Here is a 24,272-nt window from a genome sequence, read left to right as displayed (position 1 = left end):
ATTATTATTATTATTATTCAGGTTCTGTTCCTTAAAGCACCAGTCTCGTAGTGTCCATTATTTCACCAGCTGTAGCTCAAGATAGAAAAGATGGGAGTTTATTTACTTGTTTCTTAAAATCAATTAACCTCTCAGTCACCAGATTAGTTTTGATTGCTTTTTTTCTGCCATCTCCCCCTGACCCCTATTTCTGGGCAGCCAGTCAACCACAAAAGCGGTGCTTGGGGAACAGATGCTGCAGACACAGAAGTCAGGCAGCTGCACTCAGTGCCAAAGGCATTCGCCATGGCCTCCGTTAAATGTCTTCCTTGCTGTTTCACACCTTCCTCTGATGTTTCATGGGCAGCAATGTTCCTGGCAGTCTTTGTAAGCACAAACACTAACAAAGTTCTGTTTGCTTTACACAAAAGCTCATGAATGGTTTCCTAACAAGTATAATGCTGTAAAATGGCAAGGGACAGATTTACCAACAGGTTCTAAATCTCCAACACAATGGTAGTTTGAGGAGGCATGAGAATTAACTAACCCTGCTCCAGCTTTCTTCTCATGATTCTCTGCAACACCTGTACCAGTACCGGCTTTCTGTTCTGACACAGCATCCCATCACCATCAAACAGTCCACAGGCTATCTCATAAATCAAATATTGTTAAAAAAGTCCTTCCTTCGCATAGGAGCAGGGCAATGCAAATTACTGCTTCCCCTGTAGCACAAACACACCTGAACCATCCTCATGCCTCCAGTAACTGATTAAAAATAGGAGACCTTTCCAGTTCTCAAGCTGGCATGCTTCGACAATTATCCAGACCTCAAACAGCTTCAAAAGGTTCAGTTAGTCCTGGATACAGTGGAAGAATCCATGTAACACTTTATTGCCTTACAGATAATCAGAATAAAAATTCCCAATACTGAGTACGGCAGCTGTGTGGTACAGGGCTTAGATTATCACAGAATGGTTTTATTTGGAAAAGACCTTTAAGATCATTGAGTCCAACCATTGCTCCAGCCCTGCTAAGTGCACCACTAGACCACATCCCCAAGTACAACACCTACTCATCTTTTAAACATCTTCAGGGATGGGGACTCAACCACCTCCCTGGCAGCCTCTGCCAGTGCCTGACAACCCTTTCAGTAAAGAAATTCCTCCTAATATCCAACCTAAATCTCCACCGGTGCATCTTGAGACCACAAAGTCCTAACCAGCTGCCTGCATTGCTCACAAATAAGTGGGTGCGCCTGACAGCAGCACTTGCTCCAAAGCACCTATGCTGCAAACCACGGGCCCCCCAGATTTTAGGCTCTTGAGTCCTAGCATTAAGGATATTTTTTAGCCCCAGTGCTAAAAGTCAGAGTACACCCCTGTCAGTCACACCTAAAGCACAAGGACCCGTTATTCCCTGTGTGCACAGACCCACTGCTTAACGAATCGGCCTCCAGAGCATTACTCCCTGGGCAGAGGTCTATGCCACAGCTGCTGTCCACAGCACAGTCTGACAAGGTTTTCCTCTTTAATTATAGTTACTTATACTCTTCTGATATGCCATCATCCTACACAACTGCTACTTTTCCCAGTAGAGAAGCTGAATGCCTTCTTAAAAGAAATGAAGGGAAAAGAAAGAATTCCCCAGAGGAGCAGCAAACATGCAGGGCTTTGGCAGCAGCCAAATTACAGGATTCCATTACAGAAACTACATAGTATAAATTATGCACTTTGTAGCTTTAAAAACAGGTGCGCTTTTTTTCCTGTAGGCTAAAAGGATTAGTTAGAAAATGGATTCATGCTCTGGGCTAAGGCTATGATGACTCGCTGGTCTTGCCCGGTGTTTTCACTCCTGCCACCAACACATTCAGCACTCCTGCAAGGAGCCAGCAGGAATTCTCCGTGCAGCTGAGCTGCTTGCAAGAGTGGGGTAAGGTTGAAGGATTATAGGACACTGCCTCTGCTGCAGTAGAAAACAAGTGGCTTGGGGCAGGAAAACAGGTGGTTTGAGGCAGCAAAAAGATTCAGTCTCTTACAACTGCCATCACCTGTTTCAATCTTATTTTGCCTGGCAGAAAACAAACCACAGCCTCAGCATAACTGTCTCAATATTTGTGAATGTATAAATTTTCATTAATAATGTGACCACAGACCAATATTCAACCCACGACATTTTATTCTACGTTGCACAGAGGCAAATCTTTTAACTTTTGTGTTGAATGACAGGTGCTCAGAATTGAAAAATCTCTAATTAACATCTGCTGCAAATTTTCTTCCAGAGCTAAGCAGGGAATCATAACCAACAACAAGATTTTTTTAATTATAGCAATTGAAAATCAAAAAAGCCCAGACCAAAATTAACATTCAGCTCTCTCATTAACGGATAAGAAACAACTTTCCTGCAGCAGTGTTGTTTAGGTGAACACCTTAAATACAAAACCTTGAGAAATCAGGACGAGTATATATTATGCATGTATATGCTGTGCACTGTTGTTCCCCTGCGCCCAGCTGCCACAGTGGTTACACTGCTTTTACTGAAGATGCCTAAAAAATTAGACAGCATAGAACATGAAGGCTGTGTTTCTCAGGTATGTGATGGCATGATTCAACCAAGTCAGAACAACTTTAAATGATGACCTTTGTCCTTATAGCACAGACCCTGGTGCAACTTGAGGCTATTTCCTCTCATCCCATCGCCTGTAAGGTTTACCCAGAGCAGCCCCATCCCTGGAGATGTTCAAGGCCAGGTTGGATGTGGCTTGGAGCAACCGGATCCAGTGGGAGGTGTCCCTGCCCATGGCAGGGGGTTGGAGCTGGATGGGCTTTGAGGTTCCCTCTGACACAAACCATTCTGTGATTCTATGATTCTGCCTTAGAGTACTACAGTAAGAAATTCTTTGGTGAGGTTAAGTTCTCCGAGCTCAGTCTGGGAATCCAAACTACTACGTCCCCAACCACTGTACTTGCTCGGTACATGTATGTAAATAATGCTGTGACTGCAACAGCTACCAATACAAGATGCTGAATTTAGGCTTGGTGCATCTGAACACAAATACCAAGGGTCTTCCAGGACACATTTCTCTTGTAGCCCCCTCTAAACATTCTTCAGCCTCTCAGAGAGAGGAGCTCTGAACTACCAACACCAAAAGTAAGAATACAGAAAGGAGAAAGATTGGAAAAAAAGTCACAAAACCAAGCAAAACTCTCCACCCTGTTCTAACTAAAAGAAAATGAGGCCTCCTTCCAGCAATTCACAGACCTAAATGCAAATATTGTAACTCAAATGCTCAAATAAGTTCAGCTTCCTTACATATCCAACTATCAGGACACAGAGTGGCAGGTGTACTTCCTGAGAATCAGATGTAAGCCTCAATTGCTTTCCATTTTTGGAGTCACTCTTGTTCTTTTGACAGCTCAACTCTCAAAACAATGTCTGCAGTTATTTTTACTGTAATTGCACCTCCCCTCCCATGCAAGCTTCTGCAATTTCAGTAAAGTACAATAACGAAATACCAGCATTTCTCATGCTTGAAAAGGCCAAGCTGTCTGGAGCTTTCTGTTTATCTGCAATCAAATATCGCAACCATCTGTAGGTCCTCTGAAAAGCTGTTTGCTTAAGAACCACCAAAATTGTTATGTTTTAAAGATACTTATACTAAACTACCTGTGAGACAACCAGCAGAACTGGAAGAACGTGCCAAAAGAGGCCTCTTGTCACCATATCTGTGCTTCCCACATCCTCCACTGCGTGCTCTCAAAAGGGACTGAGCACCCAAGTCCAGTATCAGAACTACGAGCAGCAGTTTGAAGGCCCCACAGAAACAAAACGAGGAAAACTTTCCCTTCACCTATTTAAATCTCTCTTACACATATTATTCTTTTTAACAAAAATCATTAAGAGCTGGTCTCAGGAATAATTAATAGGAGAGAACAGATGAGAGTGGAACATCAGCCAGAAGGAAGACTCTCAGGCCTGACTCACCTGCACTGCCAAACAGCTTCTGCCAAAGAGCTGAAAACACTTATTCTTTTCTCTAAGACACAATATCATTGAGTCAATAAAAGCCTCAGGGCTGTTTGGTTGCAAACACAGGACTGCAAAAGAATACCCAGAGAAATTATTATTCCCACCCCTTGAGCCCCACAACACAGCATCGAGGATGACCACGTCCCAGTTTGAACTCCCCAGTACCAGTTATACTGGCAAACTGGAGTGAGCCCAGCAGAAGGCCACTGGGATGGCAATGAGACTGGGGCACACACAGTACAAGGAGAGCGGAGGGACCTGGATTTGTTCAGCCTGGAGACAAGAAGGCTGAAGCTGGTGACCTTACTGCTCTCTACAGCTCCCTGCTGGGAGGGTATAGAGGAAATGTGAGTCTGGCTCTTCTTAGAGGTAAGAAAGCACAGTAAGAAAGCAAGAGGCTGCAGACAAGCTGCAAAAATGGAAATTCTGACCTGATAAAGGAAAACAATTCACAACAAAGACAATTAAACATTGGAACAGAGGCCCAATTCACAGAGGCAGTGGAATCTCCACCCTAAGAGGTTTCCAAATGCCAACCAGCCCAGGCCTTGAGCAACCAAATCCCACTTTTAGTAGTGCCCCACCTTTGAACAGGAGCTCAGATGACCTCCAAAACCTGCAAGCAACGAGATTTTTCTACAAACCCCTGATATTTCAGAAACAGACAGAAGAACCTTTCTTAGTCTCAATGTCCAGTTCCCTCTTAAGTCGTGTTCCCTGGAAGGGAAATCTAAAATGACTACTATGAGATTAATGACAAATACTCACCACCATATTGTAGGCATCAGGAACTTCAATTTCAAACTGAAACTTTCCACCTTGGTAATAGCCCTCATCTAGACAAGAAAAACCAAGAAAACTAGTTAAGTAAGAGAAAATAATGGATATCATATTATATATCTGTCGTGACGGAGATCTAAACAACAGCATGGGGTTACTATGAACATTTAACCTCGTTATAGCGTAACACTTGCTTCCACCCACTCCACAGATAACATAAACATAGCGTCTTCCTCCACTCCCAAAAAGCGTCTTCCTCCACTCCCAAAATCTTAACAGCAGAAATGTAAGGTCAGAAGAGTGAACAGTCCCAGAGCGGTGCTGGAAAATCCACCTTCCTGACCAGCGGACCAGGCAACACCAAGCTAGAGGAACCTCTGACTGAACTCCAGTCTGTACGAACAAAACTCTGGCACACACTGGCAACACGGCAGGCAGTATCACAACACTGATCCTCAGAATGAGCTGGATGTGTACTTCCCTTGCTAATGCCTGTTAAATCCTGCTCCATCATTGTTCCCAGACTTGTGCTAGCAATCGCATATCATGCATAGTATAAATAATGGTGTGCAAGAGCACGCTTCAGAGTGTACTACAATAAAGAGCAAGTTAGCTCTTTCATTGCAATTATCTTAGGATGGTGTATCAGTTAGGAACACTTGCCTGCCTCTCCATCAACCTCAGACACAACACTGAATTTTTAAAATGGCTGTATTTTAAAATATGAAATCTGAACATATTTACTTGCATTTAACCAGAGATGATGATATAGGGTAACAGTCAGCCTGCAACTCTTGAGCTGGCTGCGTTTGAAAGTTGAAATGCTTGCAAATGATCTGAAATGTGTCTGTCCGGCATTGCTATTTTTTAATTTCTTTCACTAAGAACGCGAAACAGAGAGGTGCCTGGCCCACAATGGGTGTTTCGGACACTCGTGGAATGCTCAGGCTTAAGCTGCCTTGAGTACTCGAGCTCTCTGTATCACACAGTAGAGACACGGTGAAAGATGGAAGGTTAAGAAGTCTGGCTACCATTGTATGACAGAGGGTTTTCATGTAAAGGAGCATTCTGTGAAGCAATTTAGAGTTCTAAGAAAACTTTTACTATCATCTAGCTTGTTGCAAACCACGAAAAACCTAGCTCCTCTACTACAGGTCATCAAAACCCATTTTCAGGATGTTACCTTCCAGACTTGCCACCTTCCGAGTCCCCACAGATTAGCGTGACCTCCTACATTCTCCTACCAACCAACATCACCTCTTGCTCAGATGTCAGTGTCTACAGCCTCACCACATCGTAACTTCCACAATCACATTAGAGCAGCCATCTCCTGCTCTCCTGCTCTTCCCAATCTCTTATCAGCTGACTCACTGAAAGGAGCAGGCATCCCCCTGTCAAACACCACAAACCCTCAGCTGTAGATGGAGATGAGCCACCGAAAGCTGATGCTGCCAGAGATAAGACCTAATCGCACGCTGTGCCCATGAACAGCACATGAACAGCATCAGATTTTGAACTGCAACAGCAGTGCAGGCACAGCACACAAAACCAGAACAGTCAGTCCTCCTCACCCCACACAGTCATGTTCACAGCTGCCACCACACTGAAACGTGTGGCGCAAAGCTCCAAGCCTGGGTCTCTGCAAATCTCACTTTAATAACCTGTCCAGAACATATGCTTTTCATCTACGTTCTCCATTTCCACTCCAATTAAATTTTGAAGTGCTCTTGATTTATTAAAGCAGCCTTCCCAGGCATGCTAAACTTTACCAGAAAATCAATGCACATGCACTGATTTTTAGGGGAAAAAGGGCAAGATAAAAGCATTTATCTTTTGTTTTCAAATACACTAAGATAAAAATCAGTAAAGCCATTTCTAACATGTGAAAGACAAGTTATACCAACATCCTTTTGATGAAACTGCTCCCTATCAGATGTGCAAAACGTTTTAAGCAAGAGTCTGACTGTTCCAGGAAGGAACAAGAATGATTACCTGGTAGTTCAACCACCACTGAGTTACACCACAAAACACAGATGTATCCACTATCTAGCATGTTGCAATTGTGCCTTTTAACCAAATCCCAGGAATCTCCATGATTTCCATGTACAATACTATTTCTCATAAAAATCACGCTCAAAAGAATCAGATGGGTCTTTCGGTGATGGTACTAAACCAAGCCAGCAACCCCAAACAGGAATTCGGATCAACCACCTCCCAACCAAGAAATCACGTTGCACCGAGCAATCATTTCACAACACAAGCAACCACATGAAATGCCCATATATTGGTGCAGGAAGAAGCCTGCTGCTGGTACATTGAGGTCAAGGAGAATCATCAGCCCCGTTAAAAAGCAGAAAATTATTTTCCTTGCCTTAATTTCAACTGCTCCTTGATTTGTGGACTTGGAGCAAAGCGGGCAGCCAGTCTTCATATCCCACCCCTGCTAATGTGAAATAGATGCCTGTTGATGGATGAATCTACATGTGTTTTATGTCAAAGAAAATCCTCAGATTTAATGAACCTCTGCTGTAATGCAATTGTCCAAAAGAAACACTCCAGAATGGCTCCAAGGCAGGAGAGTTTGCCAAAAGACTGTCAGATTCCTGCCAGTCACACAGCAAGAGAAAAGCCACGCTTCACGTCTGTGCATGCTGGAAACACCAGGCCCACTGCCCCTGCAGCACGCAGGAAAATTAAGGCAAGCGATCGACTCCCAGCACAGGCAGCATCATTTGGTCAGAAAAGACCTTTGAGATCATCTAGTCCAACCACACCTATCCACTATCAAACCACACCCCTGAGCACCTCATCTACCCATCTTTTAAACACCTCCAGGGATGGGGACTCCACCACCTCCCAGGGCAGCTTCTACCCTGGCTCTAATCTTAGTTTGTGTTTGAAATGTATTTTGATGACTAAAAGTGCTATGAAAATAAACCATAAACCAGATTATTTCGTTGCTTTAAAAGAAAACGCAAGGTAATTAGCACAGGCCACAAAGGATGTGGTTTTGATAGCAGCTCCCTGAATCAGCTGCGCTGAAACGCTCAGCCGTGTTCATAACATTTGCCATTTTCATGGCACGCAAAACAGAAAACAGGCTCTTTCTTAATTCCCTGAAGAACGGGACTCTAAAATATTCACACTAACCCTGAACTACCCCAGCAGCCTGGGAGCTGCAGGAAAATCACATTAACTCCACACATTCCTCTAGGTTTCTTCATGTGCAAGCTACCTAAATTCACCTCTCCTTTTTTCCAGGTCATTACCATGGCTTAATCTCAGCTTCCAATTTTGCGCTTCCAATTTTGCGCTCCCAATATCCATGCAGCAGGCTGCCCAACTTATAAGCATCTATCCTCCTTGGTTTTCCTAGCTTTTGATCTAATAACATACTGGCACAAAACCAGGAACAGAGTCAATTGGTGGCATAAGGGCATTTTTCAATGACAGAACATCTGTTTCAGATGGCAAAAGGAAGAGCACAGAATCATAAAATCACAGAATGGGAGTAAAATTCAAGTCTGATCCACGCCTGGTACACTGCAGAAAGCTGCGATATGCAGGAATCCAAGTGTCTTGAGCACAAGTAAACTTCTTATGTGAAATAAGCCGCCAGCCTTTCCAAGATTTTCTACAAATTCATTTTCATTTAAAACTCACTGATACCAGATTAATTCTGTGACATTAAATACTTCCCAAGAAAGGTTATTGTAAGAAGCAGAGAGCAAGGGGGTTGAAAGTATATGCTTGATGGTAGAGTTTATTTTCTTTCTCAAATTAACCTGCTGTGAGAATCTAAAGAAGCCTCTGTCACTCTCAAGATCAGCTGCATTCAAAATAACTGCATAAAAATGGGCTTTGTCAGTAACATAAGGCTAAAACGCTGACCACAAAAGGCATTCCTAGTGTTAAAAACCACATTGAGTCAGAACCTTCGTAGAACCTGACACCCGGCTGCTTGCAAAAACAGCCTTAGTGTAAGACTCCTTATAAAATGTGGTTACAGAATTCAGAATATAAGAGAACTTGAACATAAAATATAAATACAAAATAATTAGCACCCAATTAACAGATTCGTCACGGAAGGATGCAATCTCTGTAACTGCAGATAAGCAAACTGAGAACTCTGAGAAGCAAGGGAGCAAGAACGTCATTGCTGTGCAGACTTCTACCCCTGGGGCTCACACACACTGATTGTACCAAGTCCTAATAGAGACAATCATAGAACCACAAAATCGTTTGGTTGGAAAAGACGTTTGAGATCATCAGGTCCAACCATATCTGTCCATTACTAAACCAGATCCCTGAGCACCTCATCTACCCATCTTTTAAACCCCTCCAGGCATGGGGACTCCACTACCTCCCTGGGCAGCCTCTGCCAGGGCCTGAGAACCCTTTCAGTAAAGAAATTTTTCTTGATGTCTAACCTGAAGCTGCCCTGGCACAACTTGAGGCCATTTCCTCTCATCCTGTCACCTGAAAAGCACCAACCTCTGTACAACCTCCTTTCAGGCAGTTGCAGACAGTGATAAGGTCTCCCCTCAGCCTTCTTTTCCCCAGGCTAAACAGCCCCAGGTCCCTCAGCTGCTCCTCATAACCATTCCTCTCCAGCCCCTTCCCCAGCTCCGCTCCCCTTCTCTGGACGCGCTCCAGCCCCTCAATGTCCTTCTTGGAGTGAGAGGCCCAAAACTGAACACAGGATTCGAGGTGCAAGGCAACATGAGATATTCCCTGGCACCACAGCTGCACTAAATCTAGCTCTTGTTCCACAGCTGGAAATCTGCAGAGGTATTTGCAAAAGCTCCACTAATAGCCAGGTGTATGAGCAGCATTTCTACAAGTAACTCAGCTCCTCAATGCAAAAGACAGTTTCAGTTGGGAGGAAGGAAACTGGCTCTTCCTCCAAACTGTCAAGAAACATGCAGCATTGTTTAGACACTGCAAAACACTTGCCTCAGGCAAAGATTTTGGCCACTTGAACCAGGAAAATTCTGTAACCACTTTGCTGCCTGTCTGCTGTTGCCAAGAAAACTAAGATTTAGCATACTCTAAAGAATACCCTAAATAATTAATGGAATCAGAAAGCTACAAAGATTTTCTTGGTACGTGTTACCTTCTGCCTTTAGAGAGCTGTGCTAAGCAGTAGCTGATCACAAGACTCCGTACCTGAACTATGCACAGCTGAAAATAGATGTTTACTCCAGTCAGACTGCTGCAGAGACTTCAGCTGTGCAGCTATATTTAGAGTAACAAAATGTTAATTAAGATCATCTCATTCCCAAGATCATTTCAGCAACGAAGCTCGCACAAAAACCATGCTCTGCACTCAATGAGTGTCTTTTGACCGCAACATCTTGCTGCACAGCAGCTGAGAGACCAAAAAGAATGACTAAGTATTTAAACACCTTAGAATTAGCACGCAGAAGCTATTGCTTCATATTCAGGACATCCCTAACTTGCAAGGTGATGATCTTGTAAAGGCAACTCATTTTCAAAATACAGTTAAGCAGCATCACATGAACTGAAGGACATTCGGTGCAAGCAGACTTAATTCTCACCAAGTAGATGTGAATACATCTCCTACATGGAATGAGAGGTGAGAAGTTCTGTAACAGTGCTTGCATTTCTTTTGGATTACACTGACTAGGGCAGTCTTAACTCATTTTTCAATCACGACAGGGAGTCCCATGAATAGACGTGGTAACAAAGACCACCCAAGATTTTCACCATGGAGTAAGCACCAGTAAAAAGCAGCCACAGTGACATCTAGTGCCCACTGGACTTGAGATACGGCATTATTAGAAAAATTCCTACCAATCTGTGAAGTGTCAACCATTATTTGTATAGGTAAGACATCGGGATGACTATGACACTGCATCTGAATTCTGCTATTACCATCTACAGAAAACGTACACACAGAATCATGGAATGGTTTGGGTTGGAAGGGACGTCAAAGCCCATCCAGTTCCACCCACCCTGCCATGGGCAGGGACACCTCCCACTGGACCAGGCTGCTCAAGGCCCATCCACCTGGCCTTGAACACCTCCAGGGATGGGGCAGCCAGCCCTTCCTTGGGCAACCTCTGCCAGGGCCTCAACACCCTCATCACAAAGAATTTCTTCCTAACGTCCAATCTAAATCTTCCCCCTTCCAATTTAACGACATTCCCCCTTGTCCTGTCATTCCAGGCCATTGTAAAAAGCCCCTCCCCAGCTTTTCTGGAGCCCCTTTCAGCACTGGAAGCTGCTCTGAGGCCTCCTCAGAGACTTCTCTTCTCCAGGCTGAACAACCCCAACTGCCTCAGCCTGTCCTCATAGCAGAGGTGCTCCAGCCCTCAGATCATCTTCATGGCCTCCTCTGGACCCATTCCAACAATTTCATATCCTTCTAATGTTGGAGATTCCAGAACTGAACAAAGGACTGCAGGCTAAGTCTCATGAGAGCAGAGTAGAGGGGCAGCCCAGGCTACATTTGGCCTTCTGGGCTGTGGGAGCACCTCACGTTGAGCTTCTCACCAGTCAGCACCCCCAGAACAAGGTGGCAGAGAGATCCTGCTCTGGGCACATCTGACTCAAAACAATACAGCGTACTGAACACAGCAACGTTCTCATTCAAATCCCTGCACAGAGTCTCAAAGGTAAAACACAGCAAAAATAAAGTGCATGTGAAATTTAAATGATCTTCCATGCAAATTCATCCAGAAAACACAACTTCCTATTCTAAAATGGACAGCCACGGCAGCAAACTCTAATTTCAGATGGCTGTTAGCTCATGTGGAAGTGATGAACTCAAAAAATGTAGGTCTGAGGTTTTGTTTTTATTGAACAGCTCGCCAGCAGAAGCTTTGCAGTGCACTTCAGCTGTATTAATAATAAAAGATCTAATTTCAACATACTCAAATACTCAAAGACTAAGAGACTCCAGCCTGTTCAGCATCTTCAGACACACACAGTTTGAAGTTTCCCATAGTGTTACACATGTAACGTCACCTTTCCAACTCTGCAGACTCAGGCAACCAGCAGAAAAGAATGAATATTCAAAAAGGCTGTAACATAATTCCTCTAAACGTAGTGCAAGATTTTTCCCAGCAACTAAACACGGCGGTTTGAAATTGGCTGGGAGAGAAAACTGTTTTCAATCAAAGTGAGAACACAATGTCTCAACAATTCCTAAGCCTGCTCAGTTTTGAGGGCTTTTTTATTGGTATCCAGTCCTCAAAACCCAGCCCGGTTTCCCCACTGCCTCTATGCAATAATCACTGCACTACAGGCAGCCTTTCTTTGACTGGAAACTTTACAGGATTCTTGAGCAAGCTCTTGGAATTGTGTTTCCTAAAGATCAACAGACACAAAACCAAAAGTAAGGCTTTTAAAGAAATTACCTGGGATTACGGTTAGCTGAAAGTAATGAAGCTTGTTTGGGTCGGGAAAATTCACTTTACATGTACCTGTGAAGAAAAAGAGTAATCTCTATCAGACAATTGTTTTTCCGCTGTTAGGAAAGCAAGCACATCACCTTTCACACTCTCCAAATTCACTCCCTGATTAATCCCTACCTTCCTGTCAAGTGATTTCCTCCTACACTTTGTTTCTAAGCACTTCTTTCTTTCAGTTACCGGTCACCTGCAGTAACAGGACTTCACTTCTTTGAGCTGTGAGGAAGAAGTTTATTTCCTTTCAGTAAACCACGCCATCTCAAAGATCTCAAAACATCAAAGGGTTTAGTCTTCTGTACGTATACTGGCTGCATGTTAAGATCGCAGCCCCCAGGATAAGCATCTCTTCCTTATGAGTTCTTTAATGGCAATAAGCCTCCCATAGCATTTGATCATGTACTACAGCTGCAAGAGGCCATGTTGCCACAGCCCTACGTCAAGAAAGGATTATTTACACCTGTAAGTTATAACAAGATACAGGTTTTACTGAAAGCCTCCCCCAAAAGCCAGTGAAGTCTCGGTTCAGCTGTCATATTGTACAAGTCCTTCAGCATAACTGATTACACACATTAACAGCAAAGGCTGTGGAGTGTCAGAGCAAACCAAACACTAAGTTTTTGTCCTCAGATGAGACGAATTTAAGAAGAACAGTGAGAATGAAGAATAAGTGTGGAAAAAAAAAACACATCAATTTGATTAAACGATTCAGTGGTTTCAGTTCAACGGATGCAAGGTCACAGCATAACAGCCCTTTGTTTGCATTTGATGACACGAAGTTGCCTTCCTATGCACAAAGCTGGCCTTTCTTCACTGGGGCAGATAAGCTGTCAAGCGGCCACTAGGAGATGGCTATACCCATGGATACATTATTATCCATATTATGCAGCCTTTAGCTTCTTAACCCACAAAGCTGGCTCTTCTTTTTCTGTAGTCAAGGCGCTGTACACAAACCCTAGTAATGCATTCACATTGTAGTCAATACAAACCCTGATAAAAGCTTCTTAGGTGTTTGTTATCCTACCAAAGAGTCTATACAAAGCAATCTAACAAAAGTCAAAATGACTCTAAGCAAGAGCTCTATAATTGCCATTAAGAAAGAACAGCAGAGAGAAAAGGAAGAGTTAAATAATGCCTCTTCCTGCCCTCCCTTTTTGCTGCTTCTGTTCTGCATCTTTCACCCTCATAGTTCCTCTCATCAGGCAGCCTTGACACTGGAAAGCCTGGTTTTTGAGATCCAAGCATTGATCTGGGTTTAAAATCATTACCAAACAGAAGACACCAATCACAAGTAGCACTCAGAGGTTTAACCTGTAGAGATAATATGGTCAAAGCTTCCCTTTCACGAGGAAAGACTAGAAACATCTTGAGCTACCTGTCAGCACAATCAGAGAGAACGTTCACTGTTTTTCTCTACAATATAAGCATATGGTCAAGGCAGCGTGAATGCACAGCACGGTAGTGACCCGTGTGTACACTCTCGGTCTGCTCCAGGCAGCTCGCGCCTCTCTCCCTGCACGGAAAACATCTTGGATTACTCTGAAACAGCAACGTGCACCACAGGTAGTTATGTAGCACAAGTGAAGGGCTCTGAACGTACCTATGAGCTTACAAGGCAATAATTTGCAGTCCTTGTGTGTATTCCAAGAACTCATGGCAGAATGATGCTGTTCTGGTCAACACTTGAAGGGAAAAGAAGCGCCAGCAACAACTTGGCTTCACCGTCAACATCCACCCTCAGCGACAAACAGAGCAGTCAGAAATTCATTCCCCTTTATAACAGGGCTTTTTGTTTTGTTCTCTATTACAGAACTAGGCTTTCCAAAGCTAAAGAGCAGAGAATATACACTTGATTTTGAACTATCTATCCTCCGCTTTAAAAGCACTGAGCCACTTACCTCGTGCTCTTAAAAGTCTAAAGTGGCCGTTAATATTTTCATCTTCTAGCATAACACAGATTCCAGGACTAAAACCACATTACCTTGGTTTTGTTGGTTTTTTTTTAAGGAATATGGATTACTTCTGGGGAAAAAAACCCACTTTTTCATCAGTATTTTCACTATCAACGAGCACATCAGATTACACCTTGCATGTGAAGTGAAAAAGCACCAGGTTGGCTCAATATGTTTCTGGAGAACCAAGCCATTTGCTCTGCCCTTAAAACAACATCTCCTATTTTGGAAATGAGAGAATGGAGGAGAACCAGGAGCGAGGCAGTAAAAGCGCTCTTCGGTTCCTTTTAGGTATTTTACGAGCTCCACTCAAGCACCAAGCAAATTCTAGAGCCAAAAGGTCAATAATGCTTCCAAGCGATGCTAACAAGGGAACCATGTCTCCACAACCCGTTAAGAGGGAGCAACAAAGAAAACCTCTTCTAGTCCAGGTGGCAGAGTTTTGCACAGCTTTCCCTAAAGTTAACAACTACAACTAGCATTCATACTTCAGTCAAAATATTCTGTTCAGGATTAAAATGCATGCCATCAAATGCTATACTTACAAGGTAAATTAGCTTCAAGTTCTGCAACCTCTGTTGAAAGAAAAAAAAAAATACTGTTATTTATGCAAGCATGAAGCCATTATTGAAGCCCAAACTGGCAGATCTAATTTCAATCACCCTGCAAAGCAAATTCCACTTAAAAATATAATTAAGTTGCACTTTGAAATTTCTCTTTAAGCCATGCAATTCATTACTAACAAAGCTCATCTGCCCCACAGACAATGCCAACAATTCCTACCGCGATTGGAAGGTTCCGCTCTGCCAAGACTAAAGCACCAGGGCTTTGAACACACAGAGCGCTGGCATTTCAATGAGTGGCATCACCCAAACCTCCAGACTTGTTTATACTAAATACACTAAAACACAGAAGGCCAGAACTCTACAGCCTGCAATGCACAAGAGCAGAACCACCATAAGAATATTCTTCCACCCCTCTCTCTTTATGCTCACCAGCCTTTCATAGCGGGAGGCAGTATCACTCGTCACTGGAGCACACAGTTTAGGACCTGGCTCTTATTTCATGGTGTTGACTGCTTTCCTTACTGCTTTCTGTGCTTGTGTGTTGTTCAACTTAATGAAGCCTGCTCACCCTTCGCTTCAATGATGAGAAAAAGACAGGCAGGGAAAGGCAGAAAGCAGGACAGAGCGTGTTCAAATCCAGCAATGGGTGAGCTGTAGCGGCGCTCTGGAGCCGAGGCCTCACATCTGCCTCCTGTCAGGTTTGGTAGAGAGTTTTCTGACCCCTATCATTCCCCTGAAGTGTCAGAAATTCCTGTAATGCATTCACGCTTCTGTGGTTCCCTCTGTCTTGGCACAAGAATGAGTGGATTTTCTTGTGAAAACATGAAAAGGAAGGTGCTGACACCCATGAGTGAGGAACAGCGAGCTCTCTGTTTGAAGGGTGTGCAATCACGTGGGAAGGCTGTAGTAACCAATCCACACCAAAGCTTTGGGAACAATAGCAGATTCCCTAAAATTAAGATTTCTAATCAACTCTGCAGCAAACCACTGAAACCAAAAATGAAACAACTTTATTAAAAAAAAGCAGGTAAGGACTTGGTTCAATAATCTAAACTCTTACAGTAACATCAAGTATGGAAACATGTTACTATCAACCGTGCCATATAAACACTGGGGATTACCCATAACTAGCACATTTAATGGGCTAAAGCTACAGCATCTGCAAGTTCTCCAAATTCTATCACTCTTTGGTAATGACAGACTTGACATTGAAATAATTGCTGTGTTTTTCTGCTCAGAAAGCAAACATTTGGACATCATTCTGGCTCTGATGTTTTGAGCAACGTATTTTCTACATAAATCAACACCACTGACAAGAATATTCTCCGTAAGAAATGTCCTTTGTGCAGTCTGCCAACTTACTGGCACGGCTTAACAGATTTGTAAATAAGCAAAACAGAAGCAACAATTAGAGCACCAATGCACTCAACTTCCTAGAGCTCAAAAAGCCTCACTAAATTAAAGAATAAACTTAATCTCAAAATCTTTCTCACATCTGCTTTCAAAAACTGACTGTAACTACAGCTGCATAGTAAAGAAAATCCAATTTGACTGCTTTTCATAGTGTTGGGTGGATAATCAGTGCCTCAGTTCACAGCCAGGCACCTCACCATTCCTTAAGATGCCAAGACAACTGGATAACCAAAGTCTTGGGAAATAAGTGTGTGAAAGCACTCCGGAATCACAGAACCATCTGGCTGGAAAAGACCTCTGAGATTGAGTCCAACCTTACCTGACCACTACTAAACCACATCCCTGAGCACTTCATCTACTGGTCTTTCGAACATCTCCAGGGATGAGAACTCCACCACCTCCCTGGGCAGCCTCTGCCAGTGCCTGAGAACCCTTTCTGTGAAGAAATCTTTCCCAATGTCCAATTTAAACCTCCCCTGGCACAACTTGAGGCCACTTGTCACTTGGGAGAAGAGACTAACACCCACTTCACTACAACCTCCTTGAACTTCCACAGGAAACCAGCGTTCGCCAATACCTGCTCAGCGCTGGCATAGCAGCAGTGCAGGAACACTGTGGACCATCGCAATTCCCCTTGCAGTCAAGCATCCCTGATTTGCACTGGCTTGAACAGTCCTAAAGGCTATTTTAAATCATAAAAAGAGTAAAAAAAGCAAGGGTTAACTTAAACCTACCAGAGACTTTGGACGAGTTGAATGCAAACTGACTATGACTCAGAAATAGCTTAGGAACTTTATAAATCAGGAGAAAGCTAACCCCAACACTAGCAACCAAAGCTATTTATAAATTGTTTCACAACCAATAAGTCCCCCTACCCATGACAATGCTCAGGACAGAAATAGGAACACACACTCCTCACACGTGAATGGGTTTATAGGAGATCCACTCGGATATTATATTCGGGAGAGCACAAACCAGTCACGTTCTTGGGCCTCTCTCTTCCCCCAGCCCAACATGACAGGTCAGAATACAGAAGCACTTTGGCTACTCGCCTTGCCACAGAGCCAGTCCGTACCCCTCCCACTGGACTCTGAGTTCAAGAACACAAAATGAAAGCATTATTTCCTCAACTGAAATCAACTTTCTCAGCCAAAACAATGCTCACTTCTCTGTTTTTGCCCAATAAGCCCCCTCTCCTGCTTGTGTCCCCTTTTAATGTACAGCTTTAAGACTGCTATAGAGGAATACCTTGACACTCTGACTAAAGCTTCATTTTCTAGGTATCAAATTCCAGCAGTATAACGCTGTCTGCCTCTTAACTGTTATCCATCTTCATAGCTTTCCCTACTTATCTCCTCTGAACTGTAGGATCACACAGATCAGTGTCACAAGTCAAACAAGCTGCCTAATACCACAAGTTTTTCAATACAGTAAGAGATTACATTGTCCTTCCACTTCCCAATGCTTATATTATCATAGAATCACAGAATGATTTGGGTTGGAAAGGACCTCAAAGCCCATCCAGTTCCACCCCATTGCTATGGGCAGGGACATCTCCCAATGGATCAGGTTGCTCAAAGACCCATCCAACCTGGCCTTGAACCCCTCCAGGGATTGGACACCCACAGTTTCTCTGGACAACCCAGGCCAGGGCCTCCTCACTCTCACAGGAAAACAATTTCTTCCCAATGTTTAACAGACACCCAAGCAATCAAAGAGACAGACTAGAAATAACAAAGGGTATCAGTATTTTAAGAGTACCTTTTCACAGAAGTGGAAGTAAAAGCCCAATCGACTCGCACCCATCACTAAATCCAAGGACAGCAGCACCTGCCGACACCCTGTTGATAGCTCATATACTTCCAACTTTTTTACTACAAGAATTTGCAATGCAAATTTTGAACTTTCTTCCCGTTCATGCAGTGCAAACAGCTAACATCATACCCAAACTATCACTTATTTCCTGCTCTAATCCAGTATCAGTTGGCAGATATACAGAGCTGGTCTGTGCCAAGCTTTTAAAAGTTTGGAAGCATCGCTTACACTGATAAGTGTCTGGGGCCAGGGCCATCTAGCCCCTCATCAAAATGACATGGATCTATTTCCCAGTCAGCGTACATGAAACATTCAAGCACTGCAGGGTTATCAGTGTGACAACACAGCCTTCAAAGAGATCTTGTAATAGCTCCCTGGCCTGGACTCCCTGTCAACACAAACAGGGCTGTCTTAAATTTACCTCCAGATGAAATCCCAACGCTGTGCCTGGGCGATACCTCTAGCAAACCTGGCAGGCATCCGTCAGCAGAATTTCTGAGGTTATCAGAACTTACTGTGGATCAGGAACAGGGGAGTCTCTCTCCAGCACATCAAGATCATCATTCCAGGAGGCAAACAGCTATCTGACCTTGGTTTATAGACTATCAACAGCGCCCAGGGCTAGGCAGGATGTAGGGCACTGTGCCAAAAGTCACCCTCAGCTGAGTGTCCATGCTTTAAATTGGGAGGGGGAAGAGTTAGATTAGACATTAGGAAGAAATTCTTCATGCTGAGGGTGGTGAGGCACTGGCACAGGTTGCCCAGGGAAGCTGTGGCTGCCCCATCCCTGAAGATGTTCAAGGCCAGGTTGGATGGGCTCTGAGCAACCTGATCCAGTGGGAGGTGTCTCTGCCCAGGGCAGGGGGTTGGAACTGGATGGGCTTTGAGGTCCCTTCCAACCCAAACCATCCTATGATTTTTTCTATGTGCATAGGCTGCTGTGAAGGACACTGTACAGCCCAGCTGCCTGCTCTTCTCCTACTGACTCAGAAGCCTTGAGGCCAAAAACGATCCAGATGTGCTACAGAAAGAGCACAGCTGTCACTGAGCTTTCTAATGCACAACACTGCTGCCCCTTGTTCTTTCACCTCAGAGGCTTTGTACAGTAGAATAAAGCCACCAGTTCTAACACCGTTAACAGGTACAACAGAACCAGCACCAATCTTAGCTGAGGCAAACAAGGAGAGCACATGCCCGGCCTTTTCTCATCTCCTCCTCCTTCCTTACTTACTCATGGCCAGGATTCCTACTTTTTGTAGAACAGATTATTTGTTAATTCATTCATCAGGGCCTTGACCATAGCCTTTCAGCCATTCGGCAACTGTCATCTCCACGTGCGATACTTCAGGTCTAAACAAAACATCAGCAACAACTTCTACTTGCAACGACTCTTACAGTCTCACACCAGCTTTGTCTGAAGTGGAGCGTACCCTAGGCTATCACAGTTCCATACAATCGAAAAGTAAAAGGCACTAGTGCTGGCCCAGCGGCAACAGCATCGCTGCTGCACACACACCTTTAGCAGGCAACTCTTCACTCCTCATCAAACCCATTCCTCCAGATCCATACTTGAAATAAAACCAGTCAACATTAGATGTCCCTCTCCACTCAGGTTGCTGCAGCTGATCCATCCTAAAGAGCTGGAGCAAGTCTTGAAACTTTTGTAATTGAACGGTCCACATTTAGCTTAAAGAGAAGCCTCAAAGAGAATATCCTCAATAAATCTTTTTCACACTAGATTTCCTTCTCACTTTCAGCAGAAGTGCTGTACTACTGTCAATTCCAATCTCAGCCCAGAAACCATTCTAACAGGACTGGCAGCCGCTCCTACAACTCTTTAGGAAGCGCCACGTGACATGACTTTTACACACAGTCACATCACGATCCAATATTCGCACGCATCAGGACACCAGCAGTGACCTGCCTTTAACATTTGTCAGACTGGGACTCGATGCGCTCAATACCGAGTCTGTGCTGGTTTGCTAACAGTGGGCACAGCAATTATAGTGCCAACACTGATCTTCTGTAGCTCACATTCTCTTCTTCCCCTGCAGAGATATGTAAGGTTTTAGTAACTAAAGTGAAAAGCATGATTGCTTTTACTAAGGGTACACTAAAATTTCTTATGGCACTTCACACTACACCAGACATTGTAGTTTAAGTGTTTTTATATTATACTGCTATTTTGCCCTACAAGTCCACGCCTGTAGGTTAATGAAAATCTCAGATTATATATATTTAGTAATTTGGCTTTGTAGCTTAGCCTGGTTAAAGAGCTTATGCCTCCAGCTTGATATCTTCCCCCTCAGAACTGGAGTTAACTGAGGATTTCCAAAAGTCTAAAGCAAGCTCTTTGTGAGAGTTATCACATCAGGGTTTAAAGTGAATTAAAACTCCTTGTCCTTAGACCAATGTAGAGCAGAAATTGTGACCATAACATTCCTGCAGTTCAGTTGAGGCACTTCCCAGTGCACTGGGGCAGCACCAATTGCAATGTAACCTTGCTCCAGGACATAGTTACAGGGCAGAATCTACCGTAATCAGGAAAAGCCACCAGTAACACTAGAGCCAGGCAGCGTCATTCAGGCAGATACACCAGGGTCAGCCTCAAGCTGCTCTGAAATCAGACCAGGAAACACAAGTATTTCATTTGATTGGCACAAATCCTAACTGTGACAGCTTACACATCAACAAAGTGCGTTCACTGCTGACCATTCCAAGCAGAAACATCAGCCTAAACACCTTCCTTCCCATGAGATCAATCTGCACAGCTCGCGCATTAAAACACACAACGGTTACCAGAGGGAGTAAACCTGAGCTGAAGTGCACAGTAAATACAGTGTCAGCACCCATGGATTTTTAAATATAAGATTATCTGCGCTATAGAAAAACTGGAAAGCAAGAGTGAGCTGTCCCCACGAAGAAGTTGAGGTTTTTTTCCCCACCAGTGTCTAACCAGCTAGTAACAACCTACAGTAAAGCCTAGAACAGACTGTACCGTGCTACAAAAATCAGTGTTTCTTTTTTTATTCTCTACTCCATACTCAACTTCCAGTGACCCCAGGCCTATGAAAAATATTTCTTGGTTTTGTTATTTTTAAGATTTTTAAGGTTCACTACCTCTGATCCACCCATCAGAGACAAACAAGACACTGATGTTACTTTTAGGACTGATTTTCCCGTCACAGTCAGTTACGCTTTTGCTGAAAAAAAATACCCTTCTGTCAAGTCAAATCTGATGTTTCTGTCCTACACATTTAGAGGCACATGATAATTTTTTATCGTAATATTGTAATCGATGACGATTTCCAACAATGGATCAATTTTTCAATAGGGTAAGGAGGAGGCTTTTTACGTTTCGCATTTTCAATGACAATACTTGTCCTACAAAGAGCAGCTGGAGATGTAACACACATTGATACACATCCTACTGTATAAATCATGAGGTAAGTCGCAAGTGATCTAAAAAATCCTTCTGGCAATGATTTTATATGCAATTTAATAGTGTGTACCTGCAACACCTGCAAACTGGAAATGCCGAAACACTTAAATAAAAACTCCTTTCACCTTTAACAAGCAATTTATCTCGAACAGACACCCTCCGAGTTGAATCAGAAGCTGGATTGGATGCACGGGGTCCCCGGACACCATCATCCCGCTTCAACTTGCTTGCCAGAGTTAGCATTACTGCTGTCGTCAACCTAAAACACAAACAGGAGAACAAAGTCAGTTACCAAAACTGAAGCACCACGGGGTGGGGGGACTACAAACCCCAGTTCCTTATTCAAAAACTGCCATCATATTCTTAGCAGTCAAACAAAGAACACGACATATGCAGTTAACATGACTGCGATTAATGACAAGGCCGGACTAGAGCACTTGAAGAATGAGTTTGTTTCAGATATGACTACTGAGAGAACGCTGGCCCCAGAGGAAGTTCTGTTTCACTGGAGAAAGGTCAGCCTTTCATCATTGTTTACAACCCTGTCTCACCGCGCCATCCACGCAGTACAGCGCCACTTGACATCCCCCCCTTCCAAAGATCTTCTGTGAAAAGACCCCTGCCAGATCTCTGGCCAGACAACCTCCTCATCCACACTTCACGTGACAATATTCAGATATTTTTTGGCTGGCCAAAAAAAGGGAGGAAGGGGAGGAGAGGGGTTACTGGAAGAACTCTCTAACACGAGGAAGTGAACTTAGAGTCAGCTGAGGGGAGAGAGGAGAGTGGAGAGGGATTTAAGCTGCAAACAGTGCAATTATCTCTGCAGCTGCACGGCAGTAACCCTTCACAGTGCAAAGTAACGGTGGAGGAAGGTATATACAAAGACTGGATAACTGAAATGAAGAGATTTTCTGCTGTGTTGGCCCTCCACTACAGAAGATAACTGCATGGATAAATAAATTACAGTAAGAGGTGGACAGAAAAGCAGTCATAAACCAAAACGTTCAGTCTGTCATGGCTCAGTACAGCTTGACATCACTCCTACTTGAAGGCAACTCATTCTTCCTAACAGTTTTGCCAAAACCAACACAATGCTGACAAGATCCACACCCTCTAGCTTCACTCCCTTTAGTCATATTAGTTAATTCAAGAAAACAATACGGCTAAAAGGTTGTAAGAAGTCAGCATGCAGCCTTTACACTAATTAATTTGCACAGAAGAGCAGACAGGTACGATGCAGCAGTAACCAAGACAAAAATGGATGCTCTTCAGCTCTGTTGGTATAAAACAGAGAATCAGCAGAGATATTCATAAGGCACGGATAAAAGCACTGAGATGGAGAGGAGCACACTATAAAATGACAGGACTCGATACAAGATTTATCTGTCTGCTTTAGCTCTGTGTATAATCTCCATGCTTCTTCCCTTCTTGTCAGCAAGCCCTGAAGTCTAACAGGTCCATTGCAACAGCAGTGACTTCTCTCGCTCATTTTGCTTCTTTTTCCTCCAGAGATAACAGGAGATAGAGCCTCTGGCCTGCCTATTTGGTCACTATATCTGTAAAAGATGGCCCTACTGCTTTCCCGAGGTTGTGAGAAAGCTGAGAGATCTGTAGGAAATATCAAGCCAACACCAAAACACTGGCAAAGGGACAGGAGGGAGAAATGAAACTACTGACGTGACACTTGGATGTTGAGAACATACCAGATAAGCGAGTAATTAGGTTTAAAAACAAAAAGGAAAGCACAGCTGTCTTTCACAACAGTATCTAACAGTGAACTTCAGTTCTCTGAAGTTGACAAGTACACATCCTAGATTCAAGATCAAGAAAATAAAAAGTAAAATTCAGGGCAAACGTAAATCCCACTTGCTCAACTGAAATGTTCAGGAAGTTTGTTTTCTCCCACTACTCTGGAGAAAGAATGACTAAGCAGACAAAAAGAGCCTTTTTTTTACTTGGAGAAGAGAAAGGCAACAGCTGGGTGTCAAAAAAAAAAAAAAGAAGAGGAGGAGGAGGAGGGAAGTAGGGGGGTCTGGGAAGTGAGGACACAGGGCCCTAAAAGGAGACAAAGGAAAACTGTGAACCGCAGGCTCCATTCCCCAATTCACCCCTCCACAAATCCCCTCTTTTAGGTGCCAAGTCCAATTGAAATCTCAGAATCAAATATCTAAGTACCTTTCTAGATGTATTTCCTCACTGCTAGTCCTAGAAAACCAGATAGAAGCGTGACCGGCATGAAAAACAGACGCTTCATTCCAGCTGTACCCTGAATTTCATCAACAGAGACCAACGAGGAAGGCCCCAAACTTAGCAACAGTGTGGGGAGCAGGAAGGCAAGAGAGCCCTGTGGGCCCTCTCACTCCTCTCAAGGGACTGGGGGGACTGGGGAGGGCAGGGCAGCCCCAGGAGCCCTCCCGATCCTCTCAAAGGGCCGCCCAGCCCTGCTGCTGAGAGAAAACATGAAAAATTTCAACAGCATTACCTTTCTAATGAAGAATCTGCTATTGCCACTACACACAGATCAGAGTATTTTAATCAATGCTATTCTGTGATACTTGGGCTGCGATCACATTACATCCTATATCCTTTAACAGCCATTATCCCCATTACAAAAATTAAAATGCCTGGGTGCATCTACTTGGAGCAACACAGATCATGAACCCTAGAGACACTGCCTTTCCAAATAACCACAAACCAGCACGTTTCCTTATGCCCACAAACAGTGACGACTCACCTACATTAAAAGCTTGGTCAAATTTAAGATAGGAAAAAAATACATTTGTTCATATAATTTGTACCCTAATTTAACTTGATTTAAAGATATCAAGAAATAAGAACTCAAGCAGTTTCCAGGCAAGCT

General features: G+C 43.6%; 1 protein-coding gene across 2 annotated transcripts in view; it reads right to left on the bottom strand.

The window, feature by feature from the left end:
• UBE2F (ubiquitin conjugating enzyme E2 F (putative)) overlaps window positions 1-24,272 on the bottom strand; it is an 80,133-nt gene that overhangs the window by 54,183 nt on the left and 1,678 nt on the right. Inside the window, exons 2-5 of one of the 2 annotated variants that reach the window (XM_069860636.1) lie at window positions 21,535-21,668; window positions 14,719-14,748; window positions 12,171-12,236; window positions 4,774-4,841 (exon numbers count right to left, since the gene is read on the bottom strand). In XM_069860636.1, coding sequence (XP_069716737.1) covers window positions 4,774-4,841; window positions 12,171-12,236; window positions 14,719-14,748; window positions 21,535-21,652 — 282 coding nt within the window. In that variant the 5' untranslated portion in view covers window positions 21,653-21,668. The remainder of the gene's footprint in view (window positions 1-4,773; window positions 4,842-12,170; window positions 12,237-14,718; window positions 14,749-21,534; window positions 21,669-24,272) is intronic. The other variant, XM_069860637.1, reaches the window with a different exon arrangement.

Source organism: Phaenicophaeus curvirostris, chromosome 7 (genome assembly GCF_032191515.1).
Source record: "Phaenicophaeus curvirostris isolate KB17595 chromosome 7, BPBGC_Pcur_1.0, whole genome shotgun sequence".
NCBI classification, from domain to species: Eukaryota; Metazoa; Chordata; class Aves; order Cuculiformes; family Cuculidae; genus Phaenicophaeus; species Phaenicophaeus curvirostris.
Note: the sequence above shows the minus strand (reverse complement) of the source record. Positions and strands in the feature narration are given on the sequence as shown.